The sequence below is a fragment of the Curcuma longa genome, chromosome 13, assembly GCF_044706935.1.
Source record: "Curcuma longa cultivar G26 ecotype Majalengka, Jawa Barat chromosome 13, ITB_CL_G26_1.1, whole genome shotgun sequence".
NCBI lineage: Eukaryota > Viridiplantae > Streptophyta > Magnoliopsida > Zingiberales > Zingiberaceae > Curcuma > Curcuma longa.
The window spans coordinates 971463-995525 of record NC_133873.1 but is presented as its reverse complement, the minus strand read 5'-3'; the positions used below and the strand labels follow the sequence as shown (position 1 = coordinate 995525).

Sequence of the window (24063 nt, the reverse complement as noted above, 5' to 3'; positions counted from 1 at the left end):
AATGGAAAAACAGTTGGACTAGATGATATTTCAATTGAGGTATGGAAGTGTCTTGGGAAGCAAGGTATTGAATGACTTACAAAATTATTTAACCTGATATTAAAAACTAAAAAAAATGTCTAATCAGTGGAGGGTAAGTACTCTAGTTCCCTTATATAAGAATAAAGGAAATGTACAAAATTATGCAAAGTATAAGGGTATTAAACTAATGAGTTATACTATGAAACTTCGGAAAAGAGTAATAGAAAAACACTAAGGAGACCATGGTGATTGAAAATTAATTTGGATTTAAGTAATAGAAAAACACTAAGGAAGGAGACCATGGTGACTGAAAATTAATTTGGATTTGTGTCTGGAAGATTAATAATAAAAGCTATACATCTTCTCAGGCAACCAAATGCCAAGTATTGGGAATAGAAGCAAGACTCATACATAGTATTCGTTGACCTAGAAAAAATTTATGATAAAGTTTCAAGGAAAGTTATGTGGAATTTTAGAAAAGAGAGGAGTTATATAGTGTATATCGAACTAATTAAGGATATGTATGAGGATGTAATGATAAGAGTGAAGACTTCAGACGGATTAACTGAAATGTTTCCCATAAAGATAGGGTTACATCAAAATTAATTTTAAATTCGTATCTTTTTACACTAATCATGAATGAACTCACTGGACATATTCAAGATATGGTACCACGGTACATATTATTTGCAGATGATATTGTTTTGATAGATGAGACACGTGAAAGAGTAAATGCTAAACTCGAATCTTGGCAGGAAACGTTAGAAAGATTTTAGACTTAGTAGAGTAAAGATAAAATATATGAATTTAAGTTTACTAATATTAGACGTAATGAGACTATTGTTAAAATTGGAGATGATGAGTTATCAGTAACTGAGAGTTTTGAATATTTATGATCATTTTTGCTAAAGGATGGAGGGATTGAGAGAGATACTTTACATAGAATACAAGCGGGATAGTTGAAATGAAGGTGAGCGTTAGGTGTTCTTTGTGATTGTAAAGTACTTTTAAGATTTAAAGGAAAATTTTACAAAACGACTGTTAGACCTGCTATGTTGTATGGAGTTGAATATTGGACTATGACTCGAGCATATGATCAGAAGATAAGAGTTGCAGAGATGAGGATGTCAAGGTGGATGTGCAGACATAAAAGGGTGGATATGATAAGAAATGAAAATATTAGAGAGAAAGTTGGGGTTGCACTTATTGAGGGAAAACTCTGAGACACATTTAAGATGGTACGGATATGTACTTAGACGATTAATAAATGCTCCTGTTAGACGATGTGAAACTATAAATATGTGTATACTAAACGAGGAAGAGAAAGATAAAAAATAATTTTGTTAGCAATAATAAAATAAGATAAAATTTATTTAAATATAAATGATGAGATAATAGGGGATAGAGTTCAATAATATAGAAGGATATATATAGTCAACCCCATCTAGTGAGATAAGACTCGGTTGTTGTTGTGTTGCATTCTCTAACATCCTATTAGCCGACCCCACTTCTCTTCTTCATTCTTGAACTTTGTATTAGCCTATCCCACCTAATGGGATAATGTTTGATTGTTGTTATTCTCTAATGTCCTATTCTAAAATAACATAGAAACATAACCCATTAAAATAATGGTTTAAGAATATGGTGACATACATTGATTGGCCAACCGATCTACAACATGGGACACAATAAAATTAAGCACAAACCCACTTAATATCATGTAGGCTCATGCTAAATTTTGCCTACTCTAATGTCATAGCATTAGTAGTAGTTATTTTTGCAATCAAAGTTGTGCAAATCACACAACTAAAAAAAAATAATCTAAAAAAGAGGTCCTGTGAAGGGGCTCCAGTGGTGATTGAGACACTGTAAATAAAAATTCACTTCAACTGGGAAATAACCTTTGTAAACCATCACTAAGTAATTGATGTTCCTTATAAGATCATAGTTGTCAAGGTATTGATATCAAGATTAGTTGGTCAAAATCTAAGTGGGATTAGATGGTCAAAATCTAAGTATTATCCAGATTTGAACAATAGGACCATTGAAATTGGGGTCATTATGAAATTTTTTGAAAATGAGGATAATCAAGTAATTTAATACATGACACAATGTGTGATAATAAATGACGAGGAAAGGGGATCGTAGAAGGCCAGAACCTTTATTTTATAATTATATAAATATATGTACATGTAGCATTCCCTCTTTTAGTGAAGGTGGATTTGGAATAGAGAACCTTGACATCTATCCCAAAGAGTAATATTTGAACTGAATATCATGCAACACCTTTCTTTTAGTGCACATTCTGTTATTATATTTTTACTTGAAGTTGTTTTTTTTTTTTTGTTTATATTGATCATGACAACTTGGAAATTGTTCTGATCTTGCAGAGTATGGAACAATTATTGGAACTATCTTCCAGAAACTTTGAAAAGGGCAAATCAGTTGAGTTTGATGAACCGGGAAAGGTTGGTACAATCACAATCTGTAGTGTTGGATTTTCAGCAGTGTCAACTTTTTTTTTTCATGGTCAAGTGTTAATTTCACTTAGCCAACAATTTCTTTCTTTGACATGGTCAGTGTAAGCATGCTTAGCATTTGGTTGATGCATGAATTGTAGCTTTCTTCCATTTCTCATGTTCACATTGTATCAGAATGTAGTGGCACCATAGTAGTGACACATCTATTCACTTATTCATTGTCCTGGTAGCATGTCTTCCACTAGCAATGTATACATAACCTGCATAAGAAATATTTTTTGACAACCTTTATGATTATGTAAATATTAAAAGTGCAGTAGCTGATTCCTGAACTGAAAGCTGTGTGACATAAATTGCCCAAGTATAATTATATCCTTTCACTGATCATATCAATTTTTGATACTTTGCTGCCAGCTGACAGGCAAAGGCTTAGAGATGGAGAACAATTTTTGCCAAAATTCTAGCTCCAACTCTTCATCTAGTGTTAGGTGTGCTTTTGCTTCTTTTGTAAGATAATACATTGTCCTTTCTCATCTTTCTTTAATGCACAATGCAAGACATGGAATGCATTTTCTAATTACTGAACCCTATTAACATGAAGAGATATTCCCATACACTCTGGCATTGAACAAAAGAATGCTAATCTCCCAAAAGAGGTGCTACAGTCATTGTTCAATGTTCCTGAGAGGTTAGAGGAACCAGTGAAAACCCATATACGAATCGGTCTGAACAGAACAAGAGTTGTTAGAGAAAAGCCAGTGAAAGAACCACTGGAGGACTTTTACGCATCATCCACAATTGATCATTCAAATATGAAGCATGATGTCAATAGTGGTATGCCTCTTGAATCCCAACTATTCTTTGCATCTTCATTGTCTAAGAGATGATAAATATTTCTGGGTTCATGATGGTAGGGTGCAAATAGGAATAGTACATTGACAGTGACATTCACTTTTGTTTGGACTATTGTATATTGTTTATAGTATACCGGCTTAACTGGCAGCTTTTAATATGTTTAATCCAGCAGGATGATACATGTGATCATGGCGTTGTCTGCTTATAATAAGCTTCTCTTCCTTTTTCATATATTAGTATTCCCGTATTTCCTTAGGAGAAAGACGTGAAACACTTGTATTAACACACTTAAGGTTGCAGAATTATGAGATTATTATAAATTAATAAGCTATTTCAAAGACATGCCTACTCACCCAATCCAAAAATTTGAAGAAACTTAATGTGTTCTTTTTTGTTTTCTTTATATAATGTAGCTTTTCACTGCCCATATTATGTTTTAAAAACTGATTCTGATGCTTAAACAAGAACATTATTATACATTAGTCATGGCTTAAAATCTCGAGCCGTATCGGAGTTTCGGTTTATGACCAGAATGATATGGTTTTAATACTGTATCGTGCCGTGCCGATATGGTTTTGATATTTTTTAATATAAAATATATTAATATAAAATAAAAAATTTTATCTAAATATTAAAATGAATAAAATTTTTATTATATATTTTGAAATTAAAATAAATAAAAAATATATATTAAATTAATGAAATAGTTTTGTTAGGTTTTGATTAAGCTTGTTTAGATTATCCTATAGCTAAGAGTTGATTGAAATTATTAACTTAAGGTTAAACATAAGTTAATCATCGTGCCCGTTGCTCGTGGGCGTCCCTGCCACGATCCGCGGAGGTCGCCGCCGGATCACGGCGACCTCAGCAACGCAGTGGTGGCACCCAGTGTTGATGTCGAGCGGCGGGCGAAATGGTAAATTTAGCCTGACACGAAATGAAATTTTAAATCATGATATTAGTTTCATGTTCCAATAAATCCATTATCTATGCATATTTTTTATATTTAATAGTACAATCTTAGTGTTAGTGTATTATATATTTTACATCAATGATCAAAGTCTTGACCTTAAGTGGAGCCTTGGTGTAACGGTAAAATTGTTGCCATATGACATGACAAATCATAAGTTTGAGTCGTGGAAACAATCTCTTGTAATATAGAATAAGGTTGCGTACGATAGATCCTTTCCCGGAATCTCACATTGACGGGAACTTCATGCATTGGACTGTCCTTTATCAAAGTCTTGACCTCTCTTTCTCTCTTTTTTACATTAGTACTAAATAGAACTTTCCGAGGTTTATGTTATTTGTAGACTATATTGTGATAATCAATGTGAGTACAAAAATATTGAACTCTTGAATTTCGAACAAAACTTTGAAGTTAAATACAATTAAAATGGAGTATAATAAATGTTCTTTAGTGAAGTGAAAAAAATAGTCAAGTTGACAGACATGAAATTTATGAATTTTAGAACTTAGATATCTTGCATTTATTAAGCAATAAGAAGTTGTATGAATGAAGATATCATTAATAAAAGAAAGAATAACTTGAAACAAAGAGGAATTTCTATAATCTTGTGAAATCTCCGTGTTCCTTAATTTAAATGAAAATTTTTATAAGGCCATATTACAATTTGCGATGGTAATATGAGAAAAAAACAGATTAAGATTATATGAACTTGTTCAAAAATAATTAGTAAAAAAAGATTGAATCGTCAATTGAAGATGAAGATATGGGTGCAGATGCATGCTAAAGGAATATTGGTTTCATTTGTTATTATAATTAAAAGTGTTTCATTTTCAATATTATAGGTGTTATATTATGGGGGATAGATCCATGTGGTTGGCATCAAGTAATTGTGGTTAAGGTTGTCAAATGGATATTCGTATCATGAATCATTTTGGTGAATTATTGAATTGTGAATTGCATCAAATCAAAACCGTAAGGTTAAGATAAAAATTATAAAATTTGTTAAAAAGTAATTCTAGTTTATTCAAAATTGTTTTGACATCTATAAACATATGAAATAATATAACATTTCATATAATAGCATATATAATAGATATGCTAAAAGAGAATAGGATATAAGAAGAAAAGGATAGGCTCTACTTGATCCCATGTCTCCATATGAGGGATCTCAAGTCATGCTTAATTCCACGTGTTTACTAAAGTGCCTTAAAATTTTTGATTGGATTGGGTTTCCTTTTGGGTTTTAACAATATAATTCCTGAATGCCTTAGAAGTTTGGATTGGATTGGGTTTCCTTTTGGGTTTTAACAATATGATTCATAAGTTCATCTCTTTCATTGATGATATTGTACAAATTATTATTTATTTATTTCATTATGAATTGAAATGAAACAAGCAATAGAAAACTTGCCCATAAAATGATTCTAGCATATAACATCATTATTGTCAAATAAAAGACATCCTTATTGTCATTCTATGTATTATGTGACAATTTATTCTTAATTATTATTAGGTGTCGTGTCAATATTGGCTATTATCGACTTTATAAATTTTCTTCTATGTTGTTTACTTTGACATTCTACTTCAACCTTTATACTTCTATCATATAATATAAAATTCAGCATTTCTTTCTTTCTCTTATAATAATTTTAGTTTTGATTGAAGTGTATTGGGCCGTAGGGCCAAAATAGGCCCTCTTCATGTAACATCTAACTTCTTTTTATAGGCCTCAAACTGTGTGATTAACCTGGAGTGTCACTTAGACAGCTTGTCTAGATTGACTTATCAACAGTTCACTCGTTGCTAAGTGGACACATGTCAGGTTGTCATGGTCGAACCCAGACCACATGGACCAGAATCTGTTCATGCTATTAGCTTTTAGATGACACATGTCGCTCATCTAGAGATCCCCTAGGCTAATGGATAATTTACCCACATCATTTAGATTTAGGCTAAATTTGTCTTTGTTATGATCAACTTAAATGATAGACGGTTTCCTTACAAAAAATTCTAGAATTAAGTCAACTGTTCTCATTTGGTTTTGCAAATCATTCTAGTGAAAATGTATGCCTAGTAAGAGCTATTATAATTTAATGAAAAGTTATAATGCTAATGCTAGCCATATATGACAAACGACTTGCCAAAGAGTGGCTTAAATTTGAACAGTATATTATTGGGCTTTGGTAATCAACCTAAATTAGTTGATAAACTTGCAATTTCCACTTTTAGAAGATGAAAATAGATGTTAATACTAGCTTTTATTGGACTTTTAGTTGATATTTATCATTTGGAACATTGTGCGTTGCATTATATCGGACATCATATGCGAACATGTAACTATATGGATCCTAACGTAGGCATGAAAATAACCCGATAATTTTTTGTTAGTGCTATTGGTGCAATCATACCCTAAGTGAATTAGTGAATTTTGATATTTGAACAAAAGATTTAAGTTAGAATTTACATATGTATTTGGTATGTGAGTTAAGTTGTGCAAGAACTTAACAATTTGCACATAGAGCTCGCGGTTTAGGAGCTGGTGACTCGACGAGATTTGAGTGTAGATAATGATTTGGCGCGGCCAAGGCAACATGCTCAAAGACTTGGAGGTCCAATGGAGTTTGGAGTAGGTTACATGAGATATCCAAGCCAAACTTTGGCCCAACCAAGTTAGTTGGTTCAGTGACTCGAGGTATATTGGAAATTAGAGAAGAATGATATGATACATTTGAGGGACTGTAAGATGAGTAGTATCGAGGCCCAACTTTGTGTAGGATTTGGAAAAACACACATGGAGACATCGAGTTTGGATAACGACTCAGTGGCTCCAACTCTGCTGGAGATGGGAGAAGACTAATTTGAACATTTGAGGGACCACATGATGAGCAATATCGAGGCACAATGTTGATTGTAGCTGGAAGAAGGCAAACAATGTGGGTGAAGTATAAAGGATTACTAGTAGAGCGAGTCAAGCGCACAGTGCATTCAAGAGACAAATAACCTAGTAGGAGATAGCCTTGGTGGTGAAGTTAAGCTGTGGAAGGGAAACTCATGAGTAAGTTGAGAGTTGATTGATTGAGTTTAAGCAATTGATGTTGTTTAGTTAATGACACGAGAAAAACCAAAAGGTAGTTGTTGATCTGAGGCTACAGTGGTTGGATGATCTACAGTCTATAGGAGATAAATCGATTGATGCCAATTGATAGAGGTAACTGTTGACATATTGAAGACCGTAGTGATCAGAAACCCATTGCTTGATATGGAACTGAAAGTTGGGGATGTTGGAGGTTATAAATGAGGGACCAAGAGGAACATTTAAAGGCAGATGAAATATTGATTGTCTAGTCTTTCAAGCTTTTTTTCTCTTTTACTCATAGCCTGATCCTCTAAGCATTCATTTGTATCAATTTTGTAAAGACTGTTGTTGTTGTTGTTGTAGGGGGTTACTTCACTTTTGGAAAATATCCGAGAACGATAAAGATTGTGGGCTTTTGGGAGTTACTCACTAATGAATCATAAGTTGTGAAACAAGGGATCTAAATCACGCTATTTCGACGTGTTAGCGATTGGCATGCATTCGTTTAGTTTATTTTTGATTTTTGCTGCACATATTCATGTGAAACCTTGTCAAGGCATTTGCAAGAGCACAAGACCTCAAACCCCCACCCCCCTCTTGCCTTATGGTCATCACCTCACCAGTCATAACAACTACTTGAAAGGAGAAAGGTTAAACCAGTTTCTTTGTTGTAGAGTTCAATCTAATTCATTTTCTTAATTTGCTGACTGCTTCATTTTCACAACAAACTCTCAACTTAAAGGTTCTTTATTTGATGACTTCTGGATATATTTTTTATCATTCTCATAGATTTCTCAATAGTTTCTGCAAGTTAAGATGGATTTGTTTTCCTAGGTCTAGTTACCCAAGAAGATGATGATTATGAAGCCCTAAGGAGATCTGTCAAGCAGAATTGGGGTTTAATGAAGCAGTATTATGAAGCTGTAAGCAGTTTGTTTCACAACTTAACAAAATTGTTTTCCTTTAATGTACTCTTTACTCTTTACAGTTCTTGTTTGTCAAGTACTCATTTTAATAATTTCAGTTATGACTATGGCTTTTTAGGCTGCTGATGCTTTTGTAAAGGGTGATACTAAAGCAGTCAACTATCTTCTAGTGGAAGTAAGTTCTATACTTTATGGTGAAAGATTGCCTGTAATTGTTGACAAGTAAGCATAACTATTCAGTTATGTATGTTCCTGTCCTTGCTAAATATTTCGCCATACTAGCTGTGGTTTCACATAATCCCATTCAAACAACCTTTTATTAGATTTTTCTTTGAATGAAATCTTATTGATTTTGGTTGATTTTAGTTGTGCCCTTTGTCTTACCCATGGTTTGAAATTTTATGTTGGATGAAGTGGCACATTCGAAAATTACCATTTTGGTGAATTACCAAAACCACCCCATATTATTGGCACAGGTTTCTCTCTTATGCACACATGCTAAGGATTTAGTGCATCATTCTAAACTTGGCATGCTTGACATGTGCCAAAGCATGTCCAAACAAATGCAGCTAATGAAATCTTGACCATATTTATTGATCGAGATGTGTATTTTATCTTTGTAACAACAACAACAACGATAACAACCTTTATCCCACTAAGTGGGGTTGACTATGATATCTTTGTAACATATCTCCAAAATTTTAATTTAATTATCTGATTCCTTATCTTTATTTTAGAAGGAAACATCTTAAGTGGAAAGAGATTAAATGACTAAAAATTGTCTAAATTCATCTCAATATCCTTCAAGCCATGCCTAGGCGTGTTAAAATTTTTTGGCACAGAATGTATAAATATGAATCCAATTAACTTTCTAATAAGTAATTTTAGTTTTGGATGAAAAAAAGCTGAGTGAAAGACATTAAAAGAGAAAAATTCATTTGACTTCTTCTCCATATGCTTTGCCATATGTTGAAGCAACATATATGATATAACTAAATTTTAATTTAATTATCTAATTGTTACAATCTTATATGTAACTAAAGTAAATGGGAGAGGATTAAAGGAGTAAAACTAATGAATTCATCTCGACATCCTTTGACTCGTGTAGAAGCATGCTGGGTGTTTGCAAGTACAATATTGAAATGGTATTGGTATAACCTTATTAGAATAGTTATAAGCAACAATAACAACAACCAAACCTTACCCCACTAGATAGGGTCTTCTATATGGATCCTTCTACGCCATTGGGCTCTATCCTCTTTAGAATAGTTATAAGCAATGCTATAAATTTCCTTTCCTAGTTTATCGCTTTGTTCTTCTAATTTGGTTAGTTCTACTAGGTCTTAGGATTGTGTAGTAATTTTAGGCTTAGGTCATAGTTAATTGCGTGTAATGTGTCCCTTAAATGTAGTAAGCTATTAGAGACTCTTTGGAAAGCTCAAGCAATGGGCGTCAAGTGAATTTTTAGGAGATAAGAATAAAGTATCATTGGCTTTATGAGATGAGTCACTGATTGTCATATTGGATACATTCAAAAGGGGGTAATTTTATCAAGGGGCTATTTTGGAGATGAATTTCATGACATAGTTAAATAGGAAAATCATTGAGCGAGGTAGGGACTGTCTCTTATAGTGCTAAGTTTGCTTGACCTCTAGATCTTTGTTTTCCTTCTAAATTGATGATAAGTCATAAAGTAACTTTTTTGAAATTGTATATTCAGACTTTTTCACTTAAATAATTGGCTTAAAGAGGATGAAGCTTCTACTTTTGTTTCTTTGGGATCTAGGGTTGACACTAGTGTCAATTTTCTTTTCTCTTTAATGACGCTTAGCTGTGGTCTCTTGTTAAGATTAAAATAAAAATAATATTCTAGAGAAAGACCCGAGCATAGGATTTTGAAGAGGTGGCTATTGGCGTTAGATCACCAAGAGAATTGGTGGTTGTGAACATGGATAGTATTGTGCGATCTTGAATTTTGACCCACTGATTGTGGAAGTGATGTCGCTTGTAAGTAGGAGGGACAACGTTATGTGAGAAAGCAGAGTGGTTCTGCCCTTTCGTGAATATGTGCAAGGTTGCAAGTCATGCGGGAAAGAGGGGAGGCTTGTGTTAAGTTGCATGGTAATTGGGAAGGCTGTTGCTATATTTGAAACAGAAGTAGGAACAATTGATATTGTTTGATAGGAGAGATTGGATCCCTACTGAGGCTTATGGCTCATGATGTTGTTGTTGCAAGAGATGACACAATAGGGTGGGGGTTGGGGGGGGGGGGGGGGGGGGGTTGAACTTGGAAATATGTAGGTGATGTAGTGGTGATTGGATGATTGCAGTATGCCAGGCGTAGAAATTGGTGATTAATAGTGGAAAGTAGGTATTACAATTTAGATGGGCGGGTCATAAACAAGTTATGCCTCATTGACCTACAATTGGCTTAATCTCCTGTTGATAAATAGATCAAAATCTATATAATCCACACATGATGGATTAGATCAATCATAGATAGGTCATGTGACACGACTCATATAATTAAATGGGTAATAAATGACTTATAAATGAGTTGAATGACAATCTATTTAACAAAGTCAAATAAACTTTAAATACAAATAACACAGTAACTATTTTTAATTTTACAAAAGCATAAAGTATAATCTATAGCATTATGTGTTATATTATACATGTTATTATACTATATATTTGTAACTTTTATTAGATTATATATTTATAACTTATATAAATTGCTATTAAATAATTATATATTTATAATTGTGTCAATGATTTATGACCTTATTTGATTGGTTTATTTGTGGGTCTTAAACATATGACCTAAGTTTATTTACCTTAAATTTAAACCCACAAATTGTGGATTGGGTCAATTCATGTAAATAGGTGGTGTGAAGTTTTTGCACCCCTTGTGGAGAGGCATGCAATTCACCCTTGCTCATGGGTAGATGTGAGACTGAGCTATAGGATAGTAGTGCTACTAGTAGATCCACACATGGGTTGGAGTCAAGACTTACATTAGTCGGGGATAAGGTATGAAAAGAAAGGGGACTATGGTCGTGTAACTGCAAGTTTTGTGTCGTTTTCCTTTGTCGTTGTGGCCAACAAGACCGAGTGGATTCAAGGGCCTGGCAGAGTTGTGAGGCAGTGTTACTTAGAGCTGTTAAACGGGCTAACCCATGGCAGAGGCTGGTCAATCCGTCAAAAACTCGTCATATGGCTGGGTGGGGCAGGCCGACCCATCAACTTGGCGGGTTGCGGGTTAAGCAGGTCAACCCACGGACCTGTCAAAAAATAAAAAAGTATAGAAAATATTAAAATTTTTAAGTTTGAATTATAGTTTAAACAGGTCAAGTTAAATTTTTTAAGTTTGGATTATGGTTTAGATGGGTCAAGCCCATTAGTCCATTGAGTTTTTTATTTTAATTTTAAATTTTGAAGAAAAAATAATTTTTCTCAACCCGCGAACCAGCCCAAGCCTATCATGGGCCGACCCACACGGGTCGCAGGCCTAAGCGGGTCGGGTCGGCCCACCTGAATCCACCATAACATGAATTGATAAAATTTTAACCAAATCCTCTTGAATTATTTTGCGGGGCGGGCCAACCTTATAGGTCCAACTCAAATTGACGACTCTAGTGTTATTGCCAATAGATCCAAATCAGGGTGGAGGTTCAAGATCTATGTCGATTGAGGATGATACAAGAGCACAAAGGAGATGGTGGTCTTGTAGCTACATCATTGTTACAAGAGAGATCAAGTGTATACTAGGGTAAGTGTTAGGCAACTATGAACATGAAATCAAGAATTTGGCTTTGGTACCAAATTGACGCAACTGATCAGAAACTCAGAGAAATTTATATGACTTCATGCGATACTAGGGAGACAATCTCACAGAGAACAAAACACACAAAAGATGGATATTATGCAAAAGATTTATGACATGAGAGGAATTGAAGTTCTTTTAAAGACAAAACAAAACAAAAATGGAAATAAACTAAAAACAGTGAAGCAAAGAAATATTCCTATGAACCTAACAAACTATGAAATAAATTAAATTACAAATTAATAAATTAACAAAGTTAAATAAAACTCCAACCAAAACTTTCTGACAATTCTAAAGACAATTAGAAATTTGAAGATGTACTTTAAAAACTACTCTCCTAAAGAGAACCACCCTACCAAATAAACTCTTACAAATCCTAAAGCTTTAACAAAATAATTTCTATTTTGCATTAATTTTTTTCTTTTAATATAATTGATACACGACGATGACACAAGACTTCAGAAGCTTCTCTCCATTTTGATTATATTTTTTATATCCTATTAATAATATCTTCACTAGTATCCCAAAATAGATTTAAGATATTGGACTCTTGTTTGTAGGAATTTCAGGTCTATCCATCTTAACTACTTTGTTTTTTCTCTTATTATTGAAATCACATTTGATGTCTAGTATTTGTTCTAAGTAGTTTGAAGTCTCTAGTTTAAAGTCGTTCTTCATAATTCTAAATTTGAATACAATCTATGTTACATTCTCATCAGTTAATACAATCTCCTATAAACTGCATATCGTAAAAAGATGCAAACTTAAAGACTGCCCATTGATTAAACCTTGCACTATAGGAAAGTGTTTCACACTCCCAAACAAAGTCATTTTTGTTAAATATCAGGGTAACAGCTATGCTCAGAAGGCTCGAGAATCAGATGAAAAATCTGCTGCAATGGTACTTCAACCAAGGTAACCAATTGTCTTTGGTTAGTGGAAGTGCATAATTTTACTTCATTTCTCTGTTCACTGTCACAGTATATGATGTGTCCTTGTTATATTTTGCAGAAAGTCTAGTAACAAAGACGAAGTCATTCTTGATCTTGAGCCACATTGTTCAAGGGAAGCTTTGGACTTGGTCAAATTACACCTCCGTCAATTGGCTGGCATTCCTAGTATGCATCCAGATATCCAAGAACCTTTGTTTTGCCCTGTTCTGTCATATTCTCAGTTGTTGAACATAAATGACTTTATTGTACATTGTTCTTTTTAGCTTTTAAATGTTTAAAGCTTGTCTTTGGTGCTGATGGTGGGGATAGCAAGAAGGCAAAAAGAAGACGTCTGGTATGGACTTATCTTGAACTCTCCTGACTATGCATGATTTTCTTTTGTTTGTTCAGCGTGGAATTATCTTGAGCTCTCCCTTGTAGTGGGTATGCTGAAATGGATTTGCAGATGAAAATAAAGCAGGATAAGATATAAATATTGGTAATTTGTTTGCTACATTAGCAGGTTTACATAGCCTTTATGATTCTACTTTTAAACCATCCATTTTATCCTTGAGATTTGTATTAGCAAAATCTTGTCTCTCTTCAAATGAAATTTCAGCAACTTTAGCAAGGAGATAGCAGTCATAGTCCTTACCCTCTAGGAAAATAGACTTATTATCGTTGGTGCATTTCATTCCAACTTTGATTTTTTTTTTTTTTTTGCTTTTTCTTTCGTTAATATGGATTGTACAATAAAACTGGCTTTTCTTTTATGCAGTCATGTAATACCTAATCTTGATGTTATCGCTGCATGTAAAGAGTGATTACAATTTATGCTGTCCATCAGCAACTTGGCATCATTTTATTTTATGGAAATCTACATTTGATGAGATAAGTTAATTGTTTAGGTCATAAAGCTTCTCAACAATGAGTCAATCCAGTGGAATGAAGATGCTGAGCAGGGGGCTATCTGTATTCACCTGGATCAGGTGAATCCCGGCAAGTTGAGTTTTGCCATGGAATAAACAGTAGTCAATTTTTTTGGAAGGACTTTAAACGTTCTTCAAAATATTACTATTCTTTTTGGTAAACACTAAGCTTAGCAGGGGATTTGAGAAGTTGAATGATTCAACCTTTTCTTGAGTTGGTTGGTTCAACCTTTTCTTTATATGCTTTAGCTAGACTAACGTTAGATTTTATACTGAAATAAGTTTTTTTTTTTTGCCTAACTGGGGTTAGTTGAGACAAACAAAAGTCAAGTTCATGCTAAACTGATGCATAGAACGTGAGGGATATGTGTTTCATTTATTAAACATATGCTTAATTACAATTTATTAAACATAATTAATATGATTGTGAAATGGTGGCTATCTGTGGCAATGGATGATTTCAAAGTGCATCGCACAATTTCCTTAACGCATAATTCATCCACATCAATAATGTACACACTTTGGTGATTTATTTTTTAAGACGGTCTAAGATTGTTTGCTCTTTTGCGACTTGCACTATTTTTCTTAAATGACTCGTTTGATTGTGCGTCTCAGCTACATTTGTTTGGGGTGGTCATTTGGATGCTTAGACGATTCATATTACATCAACTTAAAGTACTATTCCTTTAAATTTGTTGGCTTGTGTCGCAGCACTAAGGCCCTAGTTAGATCGTCGGCGTGCAATTCACGTGAGAATTGACCGTCATGTTTGGTGGATGAGACTTCCTACATTGTAAATAAAGATATATGTATAGTATGCTTGCCACCATGCAGTGCTTACATGGAAAGTGAAAATTTTGTTAACAAATTGACGTGTGTTAATCGTAAATGCATGATCGTATTCAAATAATAAAATATCATTCTCTAAGATTATGTTGTTAACTATCAACTGAAGGAAGTGCACTGCAAGGTATAAAGGAGGTTATCTAGGTGAATTGAAATTGAGGGGATTGTTGTGAAATCAAAACAAATTAAGAAATCAAATGGAAGTAATGAGAAAATTTTATCTTAAGATAATTTTAGAATTTTAGTTCCATTACGATGAATGTTGATAATATAGTTATTATGACTTTTTTTTACACATCAGATTATTTTTAGAAGTTAATTTGTCTTAAGATAATCATTGTTTTTTTTTTTGAAATACAATGATGTATCTGTCCTAATGTAACTTTTATCTTCATGGTAATCGAATCAAGATAGATTTTTACGCTATGTGACAATTAATTTAATCCTCAAGAAAATTAGTTTCAAATTTAAGTTTATAGGTATGATATTAAAGTTCACTTTTCAATTCACCCCTAACATCTAATGTATGCAAATGCACACTAATACATTCACAATTAGACATATTAAAATTGAATTAAGAAAGATTATATCATTAATAGAAGAGAGAAGTTATAAATATCAATGTTAATAAATCATCAGGCTACCCCTAATCCTGCAATAAGGAACCTACCCCATAACAAAAGAGATACAAACTATTGACATGAAAGAAAGCATGCTGGAATTAGAAAATAAAATTAAGGTGTAGAAAGAACTCGATTTTAGATATCATCAATGTCTTTGGAAGATTTTTATTTGTTCTTCGATTTTCGAAATCCCTTGCTCTTGGAAATGACTCTCTTTTAGGTCTCCTATCATGAGATGGCTTAAACTGTGACCCTTTACTTCTTTTATAGGCCTCAAAGCCTTAATAGAATTTCTTAAAAAATAGAATGACGTTGTTAGAAAATCCTCACGATTCACAGTCATTGAGTGTTCCACGATCCGCCCATAGATCATTCTGTGATGATTAGTCTCTTTGGTCAGTAAGGTCCATGACTGTGGTAGCTAACTAGCTATCACAGCTTGACCGTGGATTATTCTACTTATTCTCGACTGACGCTCTATGGGCTATCTGATTTCTTAGATGGTCCAGGACCATGGTGGCTATCACGGTCGGTCCATGAATCATGCTCTAATGTTGTCCTTTCAACTTTTATATCTTCAACTGTTCCAATATCAAAATCTTCATGTTTTATCAATATAAAATAAAAAATAGCCATTTGAACTAAAAAAAAATAAAAATGTAAATTGTAGACGTGAATATAAAATATAATTATGTAATATAATAAATATATATTAAATAAGATTAAAAAATTTATGTATGATTCACAAACATCATAAAAAAAATCACCATATTATATTTTATTTGTTTTGTCTAAGTTGTAGTTGCCATATGCACTTTTATGTGCGACGTGGGTACCACCTTAATGCACATTGTGTGACTTAGATATTGGTGTGGATGTAGTTACGTTTCATTTCAACTTCTATTTAACTATTCAATTCTACAAAAGTGAAATATACTGGCGATCCCCTCCATGATTATCCCGGACCATTGAGAGGGAGCAAATAAGAAAATCGAAATTAGCTCTGTTATGTTGGGATCGGTGCGTTCGTTAGAGGGGGGTGAATAGTGTTTTTCGATTGTTCCGGCCAATTCGTCGTGGATGATTCGTACGCCAGATCAGAACTGCGCTCCCCGGAAAGAATCGCCAGGAGAGGGGACCTGCAGAGTTTTCTGCTACTGATCCGAATCTGGATTTCATGAAAATTTTGCATGGATATTAGCATTATCAATCAAGCTTCATGATGCAAAAAGAATGGAAGCAAAAGAGCAAGAAACAAGAGAGAACAAGCCAAATTTCAGATTCAATTTCAGTAATTTTCAGATTTAAACGCGCAATGATACATTGAATTTGCGGATTCATGTGAACTGAATTTTGGGTTCTGTTGATTGGATGCTATTTCTTATCTCTTGTGTAATCTAATGTGAAAGAATTGGGCTTGATTTCGAAAAGAAGAAATGCAAAATGGCACATTTGGGCGATGAAGAGAAAAGAAGAAGAAGAAAAGAGGAGTTTGTATCAAGAAATGGAACCTCAAGAGTTTTACTCAGAATTGCTTCATGAATATGAAAAACACACTTAAAGAAATGGTATACAAGAGAAAGAAATCAGAAAAAGGGCAAAGGTTCATTGATAGCATTTACTATACCCATGTCTACCACTCCACTCACTCTTTCCTTGAAATTTCCTTTTACTTGAATTTTTCTTTCTACATTCTCTATTTCAATTGTCTCATAGTCATGATTTCTCTACATCTTCAATAAACCTTAATATTTGTGGATTCCAATTCAAGAATGCTAGTGGAGAGTAGATAGCAAGCAAGCCTATGGAAAGCATGAAACATGAGTTGCTTGAGTGAGCTCCACTCTACATTGATCATGACTTAGCATTTAGGATGAGAGCCACTAAAAACTATTTAATAACCTTGTGAGCATGAGTGTGATACATTTATCTCAATTAATCATGAAGGATGAAATTGCTAGGTGGTTAGCCAAGAACAAAGGTCTAATTCATGGCTTAGATTTTTGATACTTAATAATCCTAGATAACTTTCTTTCAATAGTTTTCTAATTATGATTGAGGATGATCTAGGGGGGTACGATAGTAGGAGTTTTTCTTAGTTTTATTATTTTGGCTTGAGCGGGACGCTCAAGGGTAAGTGTGGGGGAATTTGATGAGTCAAGGTTTTTATGCAATTTTTAATCAATTCAATTCTGGATTTTTACATGAAAATAATTATTAAATGAATTAATTTGATTATATTTGTGTCATGCGGTATAATTGAAGATTTTATTATAATTTCTATGATTTGATGGTAAATTTTACATTAATTGAGTTTATTTGATTTTAGGGCTCAAATCGGGTCAAGTTCGAGCTCAATCCAAGATCAAATCGAGTCAAATTTGCCAAATTGATCAAGCCAACATGGAGGACATGATCTAGATCGAGCCCGATCAAAATTCCAGAATTTTTCGCAAACCCTAAAGCCCTAGATCAAGTTCAGATCATCAAATTCAAAACGGACGGCCAGGATTTGATGATTAATCAGGGTATTCGGTATTTAAACAAAGCTTAATGAACAGGGTCGGCGGTTACTGTTCTTCGTTCCCCCGCCGCGCGCCTGCCCTGTTCACGGACGTAACTCCACGGGCGCCCTTTTCCTCCCAATATTCGAATCCATTGCATTCCCTGATCCCTGAAGAAGCTGAAGCCGGCCGATTGGGTATTATTTAGCAGCTGGACGAGGCGCAAAGGAGAGGGTTTCTCCGGCGGCTCATTGCCCTGTTTCAGCGAGTTCCGATCGTTCTCAGCAAATTCCAACGTCGCCGTCCTTTGAGGGGTCCTCTGAGAATTGCGAAGCATCCTGGTATTACAAGGGAATCAATCGGAGCAAGTTGAAGCCGTGACATCCGGACTGCAGCTCTAACAGCTCCTGAACCGAGCTCTGCCATTGACTGGAGAGGGTTTTTCTGGCCGATTAGGGGCTCGGGCAGCGAGAAAACCAATCCAAAGACTATCTTCAAGCTTCCAACGATTCAACAGCGGTTTGACACCCCGCTGAGGAGAACAATCGGAGAAGAAAGGGATGGATGAGTTTCTTATTTCGGTTTCTCAGTTTATGCATGTTTTCGTTTTCTGAATTTTAAGTTTCTGATTAGTTCTGAAATTTCAACTGCTGAGTTGTTGATAATCTAGCTCTTTAGCAATTTCATGAATTTGGTTATGTGGTTCATGTTTATACGTTGATTGGATTCAGATTTGTTGATTAGCTTCTATCTTCCCTGCCATCTAAACCTGAACTGAAACTGAAATTTTTCGCTACTGTTCCGTGCCAAATCCATTATCCCGTGCCAATGTTAACCTTAGTTTCCTTTGATTAGTTTTCTTTGATTGCTTGTAGTTCAATCTAGTTATTTAGTTTCCTTTAATTGCATCTTGCTTGATTTTTCTTAAACTAGATTAGTTTCTTTAAACTCATTTAGTTTAGTTGTTGAGGTCCTAAAGTCTTGCATTGCATTGGATATCTTAAGTTGTTGATTCCAATAAATTGCCGTTAGTGTTTTGAATATTTCATTTGAGAGTTATAAATATTAGATGAATTTCATGATTAATGCTAATTAGTTTGGGTTGTTACCTCGATTTGAGTTGAATTGCATCTTTAGGTTGAATTTGCATTTCTAGATTAGGAGATAACTTGATTTCAATGGCATTTCATTAAATCATTGCATTTTGAATTACATTTTACTTTAAAAACACCAAAACCCCATTTTTATTCGAAAAACCCAAAAATACGACACACCCAAGCTCGAATTAGACGATTTTCTACTAGTCCTTGGAAAAACACGACTCGAGGCCCCTATACTTCATTTTTCTGTATTTATCGCGGGTTTTCGATAAATTTACAAATTTCAATTTGAAGCCCTACCGTGACACCTAGTTTAGGGCTTATCAATGTCACGAACCCGGGAGATAGCCGTCCGAAAAATTTCGACAGCACCTCCCCAGTATCGCTGACAATTCCCTGAATACAAATAAATATACATCGGCCACATGCGGCCGGAGATAGCCGTCTGATATGGACTACACGTCCAGTCTACACACAATTAGACATATCACAGGCAACATATAATAATCTAAGGCCTACACGACCAAACTAACAACTAACACATGCATGCTATGTGAATTCACCTCAAGAAAACCCAATCATAAACATATAAATCCCATACGGAATGAAATCCACGCAGCAGAAAACACCGTAAATCCTAACCAAAATCAACAAGCATCAGTGTATAAATCTATCTACAACCATATCGAATGTAACAAATGCTAATACAACCATATCGAACTACTACTAAAATGAATACACTTAAACCCACTAGACTGCTGATGTGAGATGGCGCATCCGGCAGATCCCTGGCATCATCTGTAAGCTTCTACCTGGTACCTGGGAAGACAGAAAAATCCCAGGGTCCAAAGAGGTGTGAGTACAAATACTCAGTGGGTAATATAGAAAGGAAGTGCATGACGAAGTAGATAAAGATAAGAACGATACATACCACAATTCAGCAAGATATCAAATATAACTCTGCAGGTAGTAAGTAAATAAAATAGTCTCATGTAATGAATCATATGAATGACATGTCAAACAAAGTGCAACAATCAAGAATCAAACAGATAAGCAATCAAATGCAGGATCAGTATGGTCCAATACATATATATAACATGCACATGATATGCGTATGCATGATGCAACTGCCCCACACGCTACAGCACTCGTGCAAGCATCTGAGACTGGGTATGGCCGGCATCGGGGGATCAGTACTCCGCGCCCTACAACAAAGTAGTCCGGTGATCCAAATCGAGGGATCAGTGCTCCGCGTCCGGTGATCCCATATCCTATGGCCGATATCTGTCCTCTAATACTCTCCGAGTACCACCCCTAACCGGTGTCGGGATCAGATCATCGACTCGGCTGCGTACACTGCCATACAGCCATCGACTGCGTACACTGCCATACAGTCGCCATCAATATGATGGAAGTAGGGGTCATAACCACCTATATCAATATACTACTACAGGCCAACTATAGACACGATAGACCCACATCATTGGGATTTATAATCGTTATCTCGCATCATGATGAGATGTTCATTTCATAGTCATTTACACCTACCAGGCTAATCAATAAGCATGAGTATAGGTCCTAATAATCTAAGCTATCATAAGAAGAAACTATACCAGTAATAATCACGATATCGGATCAAGGATAGAAACGAATCAAGAACAATAACCAAGGTCAACGAATATAGGGTCAAGCATGATATAACCATGAGTACAACTAAGCAGTATCAAGATAGTAAGGAACAAGAGTATCGATAAGGCATATAATCAACAATAATAGAAAGTAACATGCACTGGGAAAGAAATGAACCTGTGTTGACCAAATACAGGGATTACCCACCTGATTGACGAATCGTCGCAATAAAACCCTAATAAAATCCTCCGTGTAAGCAGGATCGATAGATCAAAGTCCTGCAATTTAACAATAACCATCTTCTAAATATTTAAATTTTCAATTCTAAATAAACCCTAGTTGATTCTAAGGTTAATCTAACCCCAATTAATTCAACCTAACCGGATTAACCTAAAATTTAACACACTTATCATTTTCAATTAATCTAATTAACATATGTATATAAAACCTAATTACCCTTTTAATCAATGACCATCATTTTGATTTCCTCACACATATAGCAAGTAAATTGATTCCAACCATTTGTCTAAGTAATTAATTAATCCAATTAACTAATAATTAATCACATAAGCTTTATTACTTTTTATCTTTCTAGTTAACTTAATTTATTTTCTTTGAATCATTTAACTCGTTCACAACAACCACGACAATAGAGCCTTATCCCACTAAGTGGGGTAGGCAACTTAACTACTTAATCATCAAATTAATGTAAATCAATTAACTCTCTTAAGTGCTTCAAATGTGATTAACCATTCCCTTTTCTATCAAAAGACAAGTATAGATTACTTGAACGAAAGCACTTACATGCATCGTGATTAAACTTCATAACTCTTGATTCCTAATGTATAACAATTGTCGTACACATGAGCTCACATATATCTAGTAGTAATCATTTCAAAGAAGGAGAGAAAGGGACCAAATTTAGTAATCAAGGCTAATTGCATGGATCCCAACCAAAGACATGCTTCTAGTAATTCAGCTGCATATCAATCCACTTTGGAATTTTGTACAAATGTTTTCCTCAACCCCTTTGTTCCAAGGCATTCAATCCTAACCCCACAAAATAGAGGAACCAACTTACCTTGTCCTAGCCGCCGGCGGCGGCAGCTCCGTATCGCGGTAGAGGGGGTGGCAATGGCAAAGAGTTGCAGAAACTTCTCTTGGGGGCGACGGCCTCAGGCGAAGGACGGCGGCTGTTGTTGCTGCGGCAGGGCGAGCGGCGGTGCAGAGCAAGAAGAGGAGAAAGCTTCGGAAAAGGAGAAGTGTGGGGAAAGGCTTAGGCTACGGCGGCGGAGGAAGGAGAGGAGAAGAGGGGTTTGCTTCGGGCGGTGGCGAAGGCGGCTTCCGGAAGAGGGGCGGCTGGTCGGGCGGCGTCGGCAGCAAGGAGGAAGAGGCGGAGGCAACGAAGAGGAAGAGAGGAGATGCGGCGCCGAGGGAAAAGCTGGGTTTCGGGATCCAACGCGTAATTCCTTATTTAAAGAGGAATCACAGTAACCTAGACCGGTTTAACCGATTAAATCTAAACTAACACCGTTAAACCCAGTTTTTATCGGTTAAATCCAATTAAAACCTAAGATTTATTAAAACTATTGAACCGATTTACTATAGCGAACCAGGTTCAACTTTGGTTCACTTGGTTCACAATCAAACGATCTCCGATTCGACTCAAACTAGTTTTGTTGGATTCGTCTTCATGAGACGAATCTTTTTACCCATTTTATTTTATTAAAACCTCTTTCGGTACGAACCAAACCAACTTGGTTCAGTTTGGTTCAATCTTGGTTCGTTTGGTTCACTAACCAAACGATCTCCGATTTAGCCTAAACTAATTTCGTTTGATTCGTCTTCACAAGACGAATCTTTCCATCCTATTTATTTAAAATAATCTTAACCTAATTCTAGGTCCAACCTAGTTAACCTATAATGGTTTGCCCAAGTTTAGGTTTCCACCCATTTAACTCAACCAATTAGGTCTTGATCTTAAATTGGTTAATGCAAACCCTACAATTTCTAGAATATTACATTCTCCCCCACTAATAAAAATTTGGTCCCCAAATTTCCTATCTACCTACTATAGTGCTATAAACCTATGCTTCCAATGACCGCTTCTCAGATCTGTGAGTTATGGGTCTACCATGCTTCCGCTGCGCCACTCTGATTATCATATCAACATGTCTGGATTCTGTATTGGCTGACTGGATATCTGAAGGGAATACGATCTGCCTCCGCTTCGACTGGAGCTGATTCTGAAATGTTGCTGACGTCGTCGGATGAAATTACTGATATTTTGTATCATGATAAAATCTATGCTAATTGGTACTATTATAAACTTCAAAATTAATAAGATGTACTTGTTATACAATCAGTATAAGTTTTTACCAAACTAAAGGAATACACTAAAATACTTACAGATAATTGCCTGGAGATCTTTGCCATGCCGTTTCCATCTCACAACTTGGGCCACGTAACCTAAAACCCGGTACAAATAGGATTACTAATTCCTAAGAACTAACGACACATCTGATAACAAATCCGACAAAAATAGACTCCAAAACCATGAAAATACGATACGCAGATAAATCAACCAAAGACAAATCCGAAAATAACCTAAACTTAAACCCTAAACTAATGCGATGAAAATTCTAAACCTAAACACTTAACCTAATAAACCTACAATGAAATGCTACTTCTGAAAACTACAACTACGCGATAAATTCAACGATAAATCAAACATAAAGTCACGAATGCAACGAAAAGCCACAAGAAATGAACCTAGGCTCGGAACCATGGGTTATGGGTCCACCACGCTTCCACTGCGCCGCTCTGATACCATTAAATTGGTATCAGATAGGCAACCATGCAACGGAAATCCACCAACTCTACATGGACCGTAATACTAAGCTCTGATACCATAAAATTGGTATCAGATAAACTCTACATGTCAAATCCCAACGAACCGAACTGCTCTGATACCATTCAATTGGTATCAGATAAACTCTACACGTAAAATCCCGACGAACCGAACAGCTCTGATACCATTCAATTGGTATCAGATAAATCCAAGAATGCAACGATAAATTCAGAAAATCCAACGACAAATCCGATAGCAATCGAAACGGCTCTGATACCATTCAATTGTCACGACCCGGGAGATAGTCGTCCGAAAAATTTCGGCAGCACCTCCCCAGTATCCCTGACAATTCCCTGAATACAAACATAAATATACATCGGCCACATGCGGCCGGAAATATGGACTACACGTCCAGTTATACACACACGTATCCATATCACAGATAAAGAATGATGGCCTACACGACCACTAACACCTCCTATATTATAATAGATC

The 24063-nt window shown here is 35.2% G+C and overlaps 1 protein-coding gene across 2 annotated transcripts in view; it reads left to right on the top strand.

Moving 5' to 3' along the window:
• Positions 1 to 14370, top strand: part of LOC141844245 (putative nuclear RNA export factor SDE5) — a 28407-nt gene extending 14037 nt beyond the window's left edge. Inside the window, exons 4-13 of one of the 2 annotated variants that reach the window (XM_074732280.1) lie at positions 2412 to 2489; positions 2916 to 2989; positions 3103 to 3335; positions 8237 to 8325; positions 8447 to 8503; positions 13002 to 13069; positions 13166 to 13272; positions 13371 to 13441; positions 13528 to 13585; positions 13995 to 14102. In XM_074732280.1, coding sequence (XP_074588381.1) covers positions 2412 to 2489; positions 2916 to 2989; positions 3103 to 3335; positions 8237 to 8325; positions 8447 to 8503; positions 13002 to 13069; positions 13166 to 13272; positions 13371 to 13441; positions 13528 to 13539 — 789 coding nt within the window. In that variant the 3' untranslated portion in view covers positions 13540 to 13585; positions 13995 to 14102. Of the gene's footprint in view, positions 1 to 2411; positions 2490 to 2915; positions 2990 to 3102; positions 3336 to 8236; positions 8326 to 8446; positions 8504 to 13001; positions 13070 to 13165; positions 13273 to 13370; positions 13442 to 13527; positions 13586 to 13994 lie in introns of both variants that reach the window. The other variant, XM_074732279.1, reaches the window with a different exon arrangement.
• The last annotated feature ends 9693 nt before the right edge of the window (positions 14371 to 24063 follow it).